Genomic DNA, 14,209 nt, shown 5'->3' with positions numbered 1-14,209 from the left:
AGTGTTCCATGTGTATCAGGATCGGAGATTCAGATGGCCACTTGTATTTCACGCAGGCTTTTTAAAAAAAAACCCAACACAAAGTGTACTCAAAGTAATTAGCTACATTATGAAACTAAGGCAATGAAAACATTGCAAGGATCAATACAGCTAAGCTGATCTTTTTCCTATTTTATTTGCTCTTGTATTTTCAAGTCAAGTAGTATGACAGTTAACTTTAGTACGGCTGTAAACTTTACAGGAATAAAACTTAACATTTTTATTAAAACAAAAATATATTCCTAGCAGCACTTGAGCATAGCCTATTAAAATAAATTATAGCTATTTGCCTGTGAATTTCCTATGACATTTTAAATCAATAGCTATGGAGTTTTGCACGCAATGGAATTCAACTAGGTGCATTTTAAATCCAGCAGGGTTGTTATTTGGGGAAATGGGAAAGGTACCCAAAATATGGATCTAATCTCAAAGAACACTATTCCTGCTTTAAAGAAAAAAATGTAAACATTGTCCAGTAGCTACTGGACAATTTTTTAATTTATTTAGACTGCGCCAGACCAACATGGCTACCTACCTGAATCTAGATGCTTTAAAGAAAGTTTGCCCTCAACACTCAGTAAACGTGTAGTATTATCTAGTAGCACCATTAAACCTCCCTGCCCATGCTAGTCCTTAACCAGGAACACAACATGCCAGTCCAGCAGCACCAACAGGAAGTTGATTCATGCTGCTCCAAGATCTACTAGCCCCACTTCAAGGTTTGAGGCATGCAGGCTATTCAAGCTCAGCTTCCCTTTGAAGGCTCAGGACCTGCAGAACCTCAAGGACCGCCTCTTCCCATATAAACCAACCTGGACTCTGCATTCATCATCTGAGGCCCTTCTTGCTGTGCCTTCTCCACATGAGGTCCAGAGGGTGGAAACATGAAAACTGGCTTTTTCTGCAGTGGTTCCCTATTTGTGGAATAATCTCCCCAGGGAGTTTTGTCTGGCACCTTCTTTATATATATTTAAGTGCCAGGCGAAAAACGTTCCTCTTCAATCAGGCCTTTGGCTGTTTTAATATTCCACAGCCTTTTAAATGTGTCTGTGGGGGGGGGGGGTATTGTTTTGCTGTTTCTAACTATTTATTTGCGTTTTAATCTCACGAACAGCCCTGAAATCTTATGATGGCGGGTGGTATATAAATCTAATAAATAAGATAAACTAATAAATAAATATTGCAAATGTGCTTGGGACATGAGAAGCAGTAGGCGAGAGGGGAAATGTTAATGTCTTAATGTGTACACACAGTGCAAAATACTTCAACAACCACTGTTTATAGCAACACTCAGCCAAAGGAATTATTATGACAACTTCCTATTTTCTTGTCTGCAGCTTGTATTTATTAATTCTGCTAAGTAGGAAGATAAAGATCTTGGCAAACATTTTTTATAATTGGCTGTTTAAAAGATAAGACAGCCTACCATGCATTATTACACTGCAGGGCTTGACACCAAGCAGTAGACCAGGAATAGCTCAGACATCCAACTATTTACAAATAGACATTTATTCTTGTCAACGCCCTTCAGTATGTGCTTTATATGTTGAGCTATTTATTACGCGGAGGAGTTTTGCACTCAGTAGTGTCCTTTACTAGAAGCAGTAAAGCACATTTGTGACACGCTATGGATTTTGCTGCTTGCTTCTGGGTAGCAGAAGCTTTTCTTTGGCTCAGTTTTGAAGCAGCAATAATGAAATGCTCTTCCAAGAAAGGGAGGTGGGGCAAGAGAGAAGCTAAGCAATGCCAACTTGGGAGTCACATATTGTCATCATGCCCAGACATTTTAAGGAATAGGCTGGGATCAAGGATTTAGTGATCTTTTCAAATCCCATGGTCTATCTAGCTCTTCTAAGCCAAGTTGCAACCAACGCAGGGAAAAGTATGGCACCCCATAAAAGGATTCTACCCATGTGCTCTCTGTACTGCTCTGCATCGTGAGGAACTGAACCTCAAAGAGGTGATAAGAAGGTAAAGGTAAAGGTCCCATGGACGGTTAAGTCCAGTCAAAGGTGACTATGGGGTTGTGGCGCTCATCTCGCTTTCAGGCTGAGGGAGCCGGCATTTGTCCACAGAGTTTTCTGGGTCATGTGGCCAGCATGACTAAACCGCCACTGGCGCACGGAGGACTGTGACGAGTGCCAGAGCGCACGGAAACACCGTTTACCTTCGCGCCGCAGCGGTACCTATTTATCTACTTGCACTGGCATGCTTTCGAACTGGCACAGTCATGAAAGACAGCTTATTTACAAGAAAGGAGATGGGAGAAGAGTATTAAAAGCATCCTTTAAACAATTTAGGAAGAGAAGCTCCGAGGAGTATCAGTAACTGATGAAGCCACTTGAAAGCAAACCGCCAAGGAGTATGTGTTTGATATGATGGGAAAGAAAAAACATGATGGAGGCACATAGAAGTTCCAGCATGAGGATATTCAGGAAAGGCATCACAGCTGTAAGAGACAGGAGGGTGTAGGCACTAAACATATATCACTTTTTAAAAAGTGGCGAATGTGGTTATGATCTATAGAATGTTTACCAGTGGCTGGGGAAACCCAGCCAGATGGGCGGTGTAAAATTATAAAATTATAATGATTATGATTACCATGATAATGTTAAATGAAAATGTCAAAAGGAAATCTCGCTTATAGATCTGTAAGGGAATGCCCATGAAGCAGAAGAGAGCAGTCCTAGTTCTCAATGAGGCAATTACTGGCCTTTTAACTCTTCTCTTCAGACATTTCTCATCTATAGCCAGGGCTGTGTATGTTGTTGTTGTTGTTGTTTAGTTGTGTCCGACTCTTTGTGACCCCATGGACCAGAGCGCGCCAGGCACTCCTGTCTTCCACTGCCTCCCGCAGTTTGGTCAAACTCATGCTGGTAGCTTCGAGAGCACTGTCCAACCATCTCGTCCCCTTCTCCTTGTGCCCTCCATCTTTCCCACCATCAGGGTCTTTTCCAGGGAGTCTTCTCTTCTCATGAGGTGGCCAAAGTATTGGAGCCTCAGCTTCAGGATCTGTCCTTCCAGTGAGCATTCAGGGCTGATTTCCTTAAGCATGGATAGGTTTGATCTTCTTGCAGTCCATGGGACTCTCAAGAGTCTCCTCCAGCACCATAATTCAAAAGCAGGGCTGTGTATACTTATGATTAAAAAGAAGGTAATGCCGAAATTCTGTTGTGTGGAAATTAACACGGTTGTAGGTTGTATATGTTAGGGCAAGTGAAGCATATTTAATTAATTTACTCGGCTTCTGTTAGTACACATGATCTGCAAAGAACACTTTGTGCTCCAAAACTTCACAAGGCTGTATTTATCCTCTTTCAAGCATCATCTCAGCAGCGACTAAAGGCTAGATTTTGTTTTAATAAATAGGGAAAAAAAGAGAGACCAAGACTCTAGGAGACTGTACTATGCATCAAGAGACCACACAACAAACTTATTCTGTGGTTATGCAGACTTGTGAAATTCATACAGCTCAACTCTATATGGCTGTAAGTCTCTCTCTCTCTTTCAAATCACAAATAATGGAAAAAGTAAAGAGAGACTGTTTTGTTAAGTCTTCAGTTCTTAATCATGTGACAAAACATCCAAAAAAATACTTCTAAGAAAGATGTTTAAGATTAAAAAGTACCATACATACAAGTAGCAATGGAAAACAGCATAGGTGTATCATATTTAGAGTATGCATACAGGAATTCTTTTACATACTATGTGGAATATGTATACCAAGAATCACACACATTTATTTTGTCAGTACTGGATGCTTTCCCCCTTATATAGATGCTTGATCAAGGTCAATATTAATTTTATAAGCCTACCATTTCTCAAGTACAAGATGCAGTGCACATCATGAAATTAAGTATGCTAAAAAAGGACTTATTTTTAGAATCTTTACAATTTAATATCAATTGAGAATAATTTTACAGAACAGCTAAATATTATTTGCTTTCACAAACACTTGCCCCATTAATGAGGTTTCTCCAAAAATGCTTTACAACATCTAAGGCACTGTTGATAAACAGTTTCAAAATCTTCATCAGTCCCCTATAGAAAGAAGCAGAGACAAAAAATAAAATGAACCAATTTAAGTTAAACATATTTCTTTATTACAACACTGATTGCTAAAACACTGATTTTGAGTTAAAAAGGACTAATAGAATTGAATACTTACATAGTACGGATCTTCAATAATAAGCTGCTTTTGTGGATCATAGCTCCCAAGCAGCTCAATCTGAGATTTGCAGTTTTGAACACTATTGCTTTTTCTTTTCAGATCTCTACAAGACAAAAGTTTAGGCAACTTTTTGTCATTAAGTGCGGCATGTCTTTCTTTCTTTTTTTCAGTTACAGATAGGTAGCCGTGTTGGTCTGCCATAGTCAAAACAAAACAAATTCCTTCCAGTAGCACCTTAAAGACCAACTAAGTCAGTTCTTGGTATGAGCTTTCGTGTGCATGCACACTTCTTTTTTTCCTTTGACACTAAGATGTCCTTAGAGTTTGCAGTGCATAAAGGAAACAAAAATCAGTGTATAAAGGAAAAAACCCACACACTTTTAACAGTGTGATGTGATTTAGTATGCAGCATCTAACACACATATCTTTATGTAATGTTGTACCCAAGTATAAGTGTAAGTTATGGAATACCAACACTATGGAGCCAAAAATACTAATGAGAGGCTCAGGAAATATATGCAACAGTTTCAGAACATTGACTTGAAATAACACCTGGATCCACCAGAAATATAGATTTCATACAGCAGCCTGTTCTCCTCTTACAGAGTAATCCTGGCAATCATTTGCTCAAATGAGGAATAGATTACTATAATGCAAAAGGTACAATGCTATTCCGATCCAGAATGGGGAACCTGTGGTCCTCCGGCTGTGTTTGAATTAACCCCCCATCATCTCTATGCATTGACCATGCTGGCCAGAGTTGAGGGTAGTTCAATAACATCTGGAATTTAATCTGTTTCCCTCCCCATGTTTTAGACAAAGGGTGTAGTGGGAATACTCTTTAAGGGCTTTAGTGTCTTTAGGGAATACTCTTTAAGGGCTTTAGTGTCTATTAGGAGGCACTAAATGTAGCAAACAACCCATTTAGGCTAGAATAATCAGAACTATCATCATCTATAAGCAAAAAGCACATAGTTTTCACAACTTACCGTAAGTTACTTTCATCCATACAAAGCATATAATCAAACGTCAGGAAATCATCTTTTGTAACCTAGAATTTAACAAATATGTTTAAACACTGTTAACAGAGATCCATGTCACAACAATTCTTAATAAAAAAAATGCAAAATAAGGTTAAGCCAGTGTGGCAGTGATGGCAGTTAGCAATACATATTTAAAATTCTAAAGCCAAACGACATTTATGTATGCTAACTGACAGCTGCAAAGTAAGCAGCTCAGAAATCAATTGTCAAAAAATAAAACCGGAGACAGAACAATTAGTGTTTTAGCATTTGGCCAGGGAACATTTACACAAGTTATTGCTCATATTATCTCTCAAAAATCAAACACTGTTCAGAAATTCTGGGATAGGGTTGTAATGATTACGACGTAAAAGTATTGTTCAACAATGTGCTCTTCCAAAGATTCCATCAGTTCTTCTTTTGAACTGTGATAACATTCAGAGCACATTTTGATGTGTTGAAAACAACAGATGTGAACTATACCATTTAAGCTTTCCTTGTTAAGCTTTTAAATATTTTTTTTTTTTTGGGGGGGGAATCAAGATATCAAGAGAAATAGAAGAAAAAGCAGAAGGCAGGCAGAACTGTTTGACTGCTGAGAGGCTCTAATCTATGCTGAGTTCTATGGGTTTTACATGAAGTGGACCAAAGGGAGTTTAAGGTCAAAAAGGGCACCAGTGAAGCTAAAGGAACAACAATAAAAAGATCTGTAAATGTGGAAAACAACTAAAGCAAGACTTCACGAAAGGAAAGAAAAAGTCAGAAGGGAATATGTGACACATCCTTTGTCTAACAGAAATGCTGCAGTTATGAATCCATCTAAAGAAGGTCAGGCCTTAAAGGAATTTTGATAAATTATGTGCATTTATTTTAACTGAGACATTGAAATCAATATCATTTAGCCATCTCTTATATCCTACAATTGTCTACTGGAGCAGAGTTGCTTAAGCTCTGGACCAGGAACAGTTGTCACAATGGAGGGAAGCTAACAGTGAGTCTCTATTGGGATTGGTGTGATTTAACTTGTTTATTAATGAACTGCAGCCAGAGGTGAGAAGTCCAAGCCTGCAATCAACACCAAATTCTTTAGTACAGTGGTACCTCGGGTTAAGAATTTAATTCGTTCTGGAGGTCCGTTCTTAACCTGAAACTGTTCTTAACCTGAGGTACCACTTTAGCTAATGGGGCCTCCCACTGCCGCCACGGCACGATCTCTGTTCTCATCCTGAAGCAAAGTTCTTAACCCGAGGTACTATTTCAGGGTTAGCGGAGTCTGTAACCTGAAGCGTCTGTAACCAGAGATACCACTGTACTATGAAAAGCCAAATGCAATATGACTCAAAAGGATCTCTTTAAACTGGAGGAATGGGCAACAAAATGGCAAACTAGGTTCATGGCAAGTGATTCACCTTGGCTAGCAAAGAAATAAAATAGTAATATTCCTAACCACTGAAATCATAGTTCCAGTTACAGATAGGTAGCCGTGTTGGTCTGCCATAGTCAAAACAAAACAAATTCCTTCCAGTAGCACCTTAAAGACCAACTAAGTCAGTTCTTGGTATGAGCTTTCGTGTGCATGCATCTGAAGCTCATATCAAGAACTGACGAAGTGTGCATGCACATGAAAGCTCATACCAAGAACTGACTTAGTTGGTCTTTAAGGTGCTACTGGAAGGAATTTGTTTTGTTTTCACTGAAATCATTTCAGTCAGGGAACAGTGTTAACAGGCTCTGGAACACGGCTTCATCCAACCACTTTACGCAGATGCTGTTAGAATTTCCACTGCTCTAACCACGACGGCACTGAGTAGTTAAACATTTAATACTTTGCCAATCCATGCGCAATCCAACCTACAGCAGTTACCAAGACTTTTGCACCACCCATAGTTTCCAGAAAACAACAAACAGACTCTTTCTACCTGTCGTGCTTTATGGCCCGTCTGAATGTCATGATTTCTCAGACAACTTAAAGCCCTCGCATCTGGGGAGCGCCCCACATTCCAGTCAGAAACAGCACCGCTGTCTATCACCCACTGTGAACAACAAGAACATATGCATACATACAGTGAAAGCAATATGGGTACAGTACCTGCCTGGCAATATGATTCATGGTAACACCATGTTTCCTCATGCAATTCTGGCCTCGATAATCTGGAGGATTTCCTACTTCATACGTAGATGTTGCTGCACTGTCTATCCTCCACTACAGAAAAACAAGTCAAAATATAATAATAATCTTTATTGCAGTCCAAAAATCCATAACACAGATTCAGAATAAAATGCAGATTCATACAGACAACCCCCCGGCAGAGGGAGACTGAGATGATATTTGTTTAGTCTTAAGTATGATGATCTCTGATATGTATGACTACCGAAAGAAACTTTGCCACGGCCACTGTGATACCATTATACTTGTCCAGAAGATATTTAGTATACTAGGTTTCAGGTTTACCCAGCTGATTTGCCAGTAGGGGTTTAATCAATAGATCCCTAGCTTGCTCATATTGTCCGCAGTGCAGTAGCATATGCCTCATACAACTGATGTCCTGAGAGCATACACAGAGCCTATTCTGATAAGGGATGCCCCTCAGTCTGCCATTTAGCACTTCTGATGGAAATACATTTAATCTGGCTTTGGTAAAGAAACGCTGATAAATTGGTACAGACGGATGCAGGTAAGGTCAAAATATTTATATCATGCTAACAGAATGGCGGCTTTGGCGGCTAAAATAAAACTTACCTTGTTTTCAATGTTTCCTTCAGTCACAAGTTTCCTAAAAACAGCTTCGGCTATAGGAGAGCGGCAAATGTTCCCTGTGGAAATAAAGATACAGAGACTCTAAAATGCAATATCTCACTCCTGTGTTCTTAAAGTGAAACATTCCAGAACCTGTGGAGGTAGATGTGAAGAACTGAAGAAAGCCACAGGGTTTATCAGCTCCCCCTTCTGTGCAGTTTCACAGCAGTGTTCACTTCCTGACTTCCACACCTGGCTTGCGAGAAGCCCATTATTGTTCACCAATAGCAACCAACTTTCAGCAGAGGTGGATTGTTGCAAGTCAGTACACACCAGTGTTCTATGGGCTTTATTGGTTTCCAGTAGCATTGCTGACAATGTATTGTTACAGATTGAATTCTACATCCCCAAAAGACAATTTCACCAACACATTCCACTGAAATCACCAGCATTTCCAGATTTTAAGCCTAGTTCCTAAGACACCTAGTGAAATCACAGCCTATGACCTGCAGACTTTTCCACTGAGTAACAACTACCTGCTTTGACTCAAGCTACAAGTACACTGTAATGCAGTCTTTAACTTCATACTAGTAAAATACAAGCTGGGGCTCAACAAGGAGATACAAGAAATTACATGGGGGAGGTATTAACTCATTTCTGCCCCATCTCCTTTCCCTACAAAATAAATCTTATATCTGAAACCCTGGAGTTGTTTACTTGGGAGTAAGTCATATTGTATTTAATATGATTTGTTCCCCTGAGTAGACACAGATAGAATTGTGCTACAAGATGAACTACAGGCCAACCTTCTCCTTGCACCTCAACATAATGGGTATAAAAGTGGTGTTGCCTAACTCAGTGTTTGCATTGTGAAGGGGTCATTAATGGATAATCCCTCTTCTGATACTAAAACAGTAAAGGCAGGATTACTATTTGGTTTCAGTCTGTTCATCACTCTGCAGCAATGCAACTTCCAATGACAACATGCACACATTCTCGTTTTGGCTGACAACGGTCTACAGTGCAACTTTAACGTAGCTACTAAGCATATAATAACTATCTCCTGGGACCTCAATTAGACCAAGAGTGAGTGTCTATCTAATCCAGCATCCTTTTCACACAGCAGCCAACCAAATGTTCCCAGGAAGCACATAAGCAGGACTTGACAGCACCTTCCCTCTCCAGTATTCTGTCCCCTCCAGCTGCTAGTATCTAGAGGTACACTAACAGCTTCGCCCTCCTGTGCTGGAAGAGGACTAGATTAGGCAGAGAACCCCACCAGCAAAGAGTGTTGGTGGGGTGTTCACAGCCAAATTTCAATACTGATCCTCAAATGGCAGATAGAGGCTACTGCCAGCAGGAACTCACAAAATGTGTGCCAGTGCAGGATTCACTGGCTCTTCAGCTGGCTCTGATGCCATCAGTTGATGGCCATGGGCTCAGCCAAGGATCTGGTGTAGTGAAGAGGAACTTTTTCATGTTGCCCCAATGTGAGTGGTGGGGCTGTGGATGCAGTGGTGTACATACTGCTGCATCAACTCCTGCTGTTGCCAGTCAGGAGTTTTAGTTCAGCTCTAGATGCCTCTTCCATGTCCAGTCATGGCTGAAGCTGTTGATGAATCAATCCTTCATGACTATGTCTGATCTCCTTTTAAAGTTATCCCTGTCCAATGGCCAAAACCACACATTGTGGAAGCAAATTAAGTTAACTATGTGTCGCACAGAGAAGACTCCCTGGAAAGACCCTGATGTTGGGAAAGATGGAGGGCACGAGGAGAAGGGGACGACAGAGGACGAGATGGTTGGATAGTGTCTTCGAAGGTACAAACATGAGTCTGACCAAACTGCGGGAGGCAGTGGAAGACAGAAGTGCCTGGCATGCTCTGGTCCATGGGGTCACGAAGAGTCGGACACGACTAAACAACAACAACAACAAATGTGTCGCACAAATAGGTATTGTCTTCTAACTACGTCCAATCTACTGCCAATCAATTTAATTGAGTAGCACCCAACTTCCAAGCAGTGTTCGAAACTCTCAGTGCTCTAGGTGCATTTTGCGACAGGGAATTTCATTAGCGTGAGCAGCTTCTGAGCTCTGGGCGCAGTACTACACCTGTCCTTACAGGAGGACCTTTTTCTGCCTCCTCACTTCCAGCTACTCTCTGAAGACTGGAGAAGAGACCCTCTTAGTAATATTAGGGGGTTGGGCAGGGGAAGGACGAGACCATGTGGAAAATGAACATAATATTTTAGCTGCAGTTCATTCATTTTCAGCTTTGTCTCCTTGGTATTAAAAAAGTGTGCCCAGACATTCTGTTGTTGCACCCATAACCTGGGTTTAAGGTGCCATTTAGCTCCTAGTTTTCATATCTCAGTTTCTAACACTGCTTCTAAGCGTTGAAGGAGCGAGCTCTATCTACAGTCTCCACACCATGCTGCCGGACCCTAGTCTAATCCTAGTTGAACACTTTCCAAAAGCAACCAGCCAGGATTAAAAGCAGGATTTCTAAATGTAGACAGAGAAAAACTGTATCACTATCATTTGTTTAGAGATTTTAAGAGACGTCATCCACTCTCTCAGCTGCAGCACCTCCATCATCACTATTTAATCAAGCAAAAAGGTTTCATAAAGTGATATCTCATCTTCTACTTCACATGTGGGCAAAGGAATGAGATATATCAGGCATAATCCACTGAATGATTGTTGTGCATGCCTCACTGAAACATAGTCCCGACTGTACAACTATGGACAGGGCCCATGTTTAGATGCATCTATTTGATTTTTACCAATTGATATATGTTTCAAAATAGTCATTTCATGTTTCTTTTGCCTCAGAAGCAACGAGGCTGGGCAGAGTAACAGCAATCTAATAATCAGGCTGTAACTTCCATAAAATTCCTCTCCTGCTTTCACTCTGCAGGGTAGTTTCAGTGCCGGCTATCAGGGAAAGGTTCATCCATTTCTTCCAGAGGATTTTTTGACTGAATACCAGGAGTAGCCAACCTGAGCTGTAATCGGCTCTTATCAACATCTGATGGCCCCTAAAACCCCAAATGATTTGGCTTCCCTTTTCAAAATAGAAGTATTATTCTTTAAATAATTTTCTCAGCAGGTGACACTGTTGAACCCCAGGGACTACACTGGTTAAATGGAGAGGTTTCAACTTGTCCACTAATCTAAGAAACAGGGTGAAGGGCCAATGTTACCTCTTTTTACCTTTGTAAAAGAACCTCCCTTCTCTCTCTCTCATGGCACCATTTCTAGAAAGTCAGCACCAGGGACTTAGGAAACAGGACATTCTCAAAACAATGCCACACCACAGAGAGAGACAGAGAGAGAGGGAGGGAGAGAGAGAGATCGTCTCTAAGACCTTCGAATAATGATAGCATGCCTGTGGGAGAATTTTTTGTCAAGATAAAGAGATGCTTTATTTTCGCTCGCCAGGGCAGCACTGGGGCAGATGGAGTCCTTCCTACACCAGTGATGCCCTAGGGACCAACAGGAATATTAAAACAAAGCTATGCACTTTGGAGTAAGCCCCATAATTCAGTGGTACTTCTGAGCAAATGTAGCAGCATGCAGCCTTCATTTCTGTTGTTACCCTTCCCATTTATTTCTCACATGTACTGTACACCACAAGAGAACCACAGACATGTTACTCTTCAAGTGTTAAGTAGCTTATAGTCTGCTATGTAAAGAATATCCACTACTCCTATTACAAACCAAAAGCAGAGGCTAAGTGATATTTGACCAGCTTTATATTTTGCAAATCAATGTAAACATAGGACATGTACCGATGAAATAAAAGCTGAAGACTTAATAACGTCCCATTCCTCAGTGGAACGATACTTTGCAGATAAATTGCAGGCACATAATATGCAGGCACTGGTGTCTCCAGCTTTGTTTGCTCTCTCCCTCCTCCGTCCTAACCAATAAGAAATGAAGACAAGCCCTCACACACTTGGGCCCACTGCTACCACAGGGATGTAGGGTGGCACCCTCTGCTGCCATGAGGCCTGGCAAGGCTCTCTGCTGCTGTGAGGAAGTGTGATGCACCCTCTGCCCTCGTGGGGGGCAGCAAGGCCCTCCGCCACCGCAGATATATATCGTGATATATCAAGATATCATATTTAGCTGGTGATATATTGGGATGTTGAAAACAAGGTATCACCCAGCCCTAGTATCCAAGTTGTATCTTACCTTCCCAACTCAGCCATTCCTCAGGGGAGGTGATGGTGGTGGGAAACCACTAAACTCACCAATGCCCCTTCCCATTACTAGGATAAACATAGTTCTGCCAGTGCCACAAAGGAAGGTGGAAGATCTGAACCAGGAGATCATCAGAAAGTAGGGTTGCCACCTGTCCTGTATAATACAGGTTTGTTCCGCATTTCAGTGTAAAATGCTGAGTCCTGTATTGACAGATTTATCCTGTATTTCAGGCCTTCTCTCTCTGTCTGCCAAGTTACAGACCCCCTCCAAACGCATGAGTAATAGATGTATTATAAAGCCAGGGGGAGGTGGTGTTATGTAAAACAGTCTCCTTCCATCACCACAAAGAGCACGGCAGCTTCTGTCCTACTCCAAATGTAAATGTTTCTCGCTTCTAGGCAGCTCTTGTATGTACAAGTTTTAAGAGATTTAGTGGTAACACTGGATTCCGCTCTGGCTGCCCATCTCTTTCTTCACAAGTAAGAATGCCGTGGCTCTTCTAGCTGCTCCTGGCTTAGCTCTTCTGATATACAGTGGTACCTCGGGTTAAGTACTTAATTCGTTCCGGAGGTCCGTTCTTAACCTGAAGCACCACTTTAGCTAATGGGGCCTCCTGCTGCTGCCGCTGCGCCGCCGGAGCACGATTTCTGTTCTCATCCTGAAGCAAAGTTCTTAACCTGAAGCACTATTTCTGGGTTAGCGGAGTATGTAACCTGAAGCGTATGTAACCCGAGGTACCACTGTAATTGGGGGAGGAAACAGGACAGCTTAAAGATAGAGAACTGAATAATATGAATGTGCAGCACATTTTTGTATTCCAAGTCCATGAACATATTTTGTTAGCTTGCATAACACTTCTATTATTATTATTATTATTATTATTATTATTATTATTATTATTATTTTATTGTTGTTGTTGTTGTTGTTATTACTATTACCACTACTACAACTACTCACTCTGGGCGGTTTCCAACACATAGAAAAGCATAATAATGAAACCCCATGCATTTTTATTTTTATTTTTAAAAAGCTGCGTTTTTACCTCCCCCATTCTCCAGCCCCACTTTCCACTCACCCAGGCAAACGAATAAAACGGACTTAGCTTCCCCGGCCGCCATGCTCTCTCTCTCTCTCTTTCTCTCTCTCCTTCTTTCAGAAACCGCCAACAGGAAAATGAGGCGAAAGAGGCAGTTCGGAGGCCCTCGCAACTGTCGCGAAAAGCCGCCCTTCCCGCTTTACGGCAGCCGACGGCCGTCTTCGTATAATGCCGGAGGGGCGGGGGCGAATGTGAAGGATACGAAATAAAGTTGAAATCATTTTTATTTTTTTTTAATTCCCTTTCAGGAGTTGACGGCCCCGAGCTCTCTTTCGCGGCTTCGATTCCAACGTTAGAAAAAAAGAAAATCAGGCGCGTGGTTTAGACGCCTATGGCGCCTCAAGCCCGCCCATGCACCTGCTCCAGGTGAGCAGCTGCTGCTGCTGCTGCTGCTGCCTCTTGCAAGGCGGGGTCTTTACAGTGGAACGCAGGGATAGTTTCTGTCGCGAGTGGTTGGCTGCATTGCTGTAGATACTCCCGAGGCTTTCCCAAGCCAGGGGTGGGTGTGGATGGTACCTTCTTGGAAGCAGTAAGTAGGCTTGGTTGGTGTGGATATGAGGGAGGTGGGAATTTGGGAGGTGGTGGTGGTGGGGAGAGAGGAAATGGAGTTTTGGGGAGAAAGTATACGTGGGGTGTGTCTTGCCCATATTTATTCCCCAAGTTTCCCTAATTCTTCCCTGTCTAGTTCTAGAAGTCCAGTTTTCCCCCCACCTGAGGGGCTTGCCAAGCTTTAAAAGAGTGACTGGGGAAACCCAGCCAGATGGGCGGGGTATAAATAATAAATCATTATTTAAAAAGAGTGAAACAAGTCCACTGATAAATTAATAGGACTGCCTTAGTGTAAGTCACTTTTAGAAGCACAGTTTTTAGAGTCCAGTTCTTGTTTTATGTTTCTTGTTCAGTCAAAAGATGACTGTAATGTGTAATGGTA

General features: G+C 41.6%; 2 protein-coding genes and 1 long non-coding RNA gene across 5 annotated transcripts in view; 1 reads left to right on the top strand and 2 right to left on the bottom strand.

The window, feature by feature from the left end:
* Positions 1-14,209, top strand: part of SH3YL1 (SH3 and SYLF domain containing 1) — a 474,176-nt gene that overhangs the window by 432,871 nt on the left and 27,096 nt on the right. Inside the window, exon 1 of one of the 2 annotated variants that reach the window (XM_081857380.1) lies at positions 13,655-13,807. The exons of the other annotated variant lie outside the window; for it this stretch is intronic. Coding sequence (XP_081713506.1) covers position 13,807 — 1 coding nt within the window. The 5' untranslated portion in view covers positions 13,655-13,806. Of the gene's footprint in view, positions 1-13,654; positions 13,808-14,209 lie in introns of those variants that run through there. 2 annotated transcript variants of the gene reach the window in all.
* Positions 157-14,209, bottom strand: part of LOC309339442 — a 130,562-nt gene continuing 116,509 nt past the window's right edge. Inside the window, exon 2 of the long non-coding RNA XR_014155355.1 lies at positions 157-3,175. This is a non-coding gene — a long non-coding RNA (uncharacterized lncRNA). The remainder of the gene's footprint in view (positions 3,176-14,209) is intronic.
* On the bottom strand, positions 3,913-13,403 carry ACP1 (acid phosphatase 1). Of its 2 annotated transcripts, none has more exons than XM_081857522.1 (6): positions 13,258-13,403; positions 7,973-8,046; positions 7,322-7,435; positions 5,200-5,261; positions 4,208-4,313; positions 3,913-4,080 (listed from the first exon to the last, which is right to left on the bottom strand). In XM_081857522.1, the coding sequence occupies exons 1-6, from the start codon at positions 13,298-13,300 to the stop codon at positions 4,003-4,005; spliced, it is 477 nt and encodes a 158-aa protein (XP_081713648.1). In that variant the 5' UTR covers positions 13,301-13,403; the 3' UTR covers positions 3,913-4,002. The 2 variants fall into 2 exon arrangements, with proteins under 2 accessions (XP_081713648.1, XP_081713649.1); XM_081857523.1 differs by lacking the exon at positions 7,322-7,435 and adding an exon at positions 7,152-7,265.

The sequence above is a fragment of the Podarcis erhardii genome (genome assembly GCF_964252035.2).
Source record: "Podarcis erhardii genome assembly, chromosome: 3".
Classification (NCBI taxonomy): domain Eukaryota; kingdom Metazoa; phylum Chordata; class Lepidosauria; order Squamata; family Lacertidae; genus Podarcis; species Podarcis erhardii.
This window is presented reverse-complemented; position numbering and strand designations above follow the sequence as displayed.

Excerpts from the sequence above, each read along its gene's own strand:
- ACP1 (XM_081857522.1), bottom strand. The coding sequence starts at position 13,300 with ATGGCGGCCGGGGAAGCTAAGTCCGTTTTATTCGTTTGCCTGG. Across the intron at positions 5,262-7,321 it reads TGAATCATATTGCCAGGCAG|GTTACAAAAGATGATTTCCT; the intron begins GTACTGTACCCA and ends GTTAAATTCTAG. Across the intron at positions 4,081-4,207 it reads TTATTGAAGATCCGTACTAT|GGGACTGATGAAGATTTTGA; the intron begins GTAAGTATTCAA and ends TTCTTTCTATAG.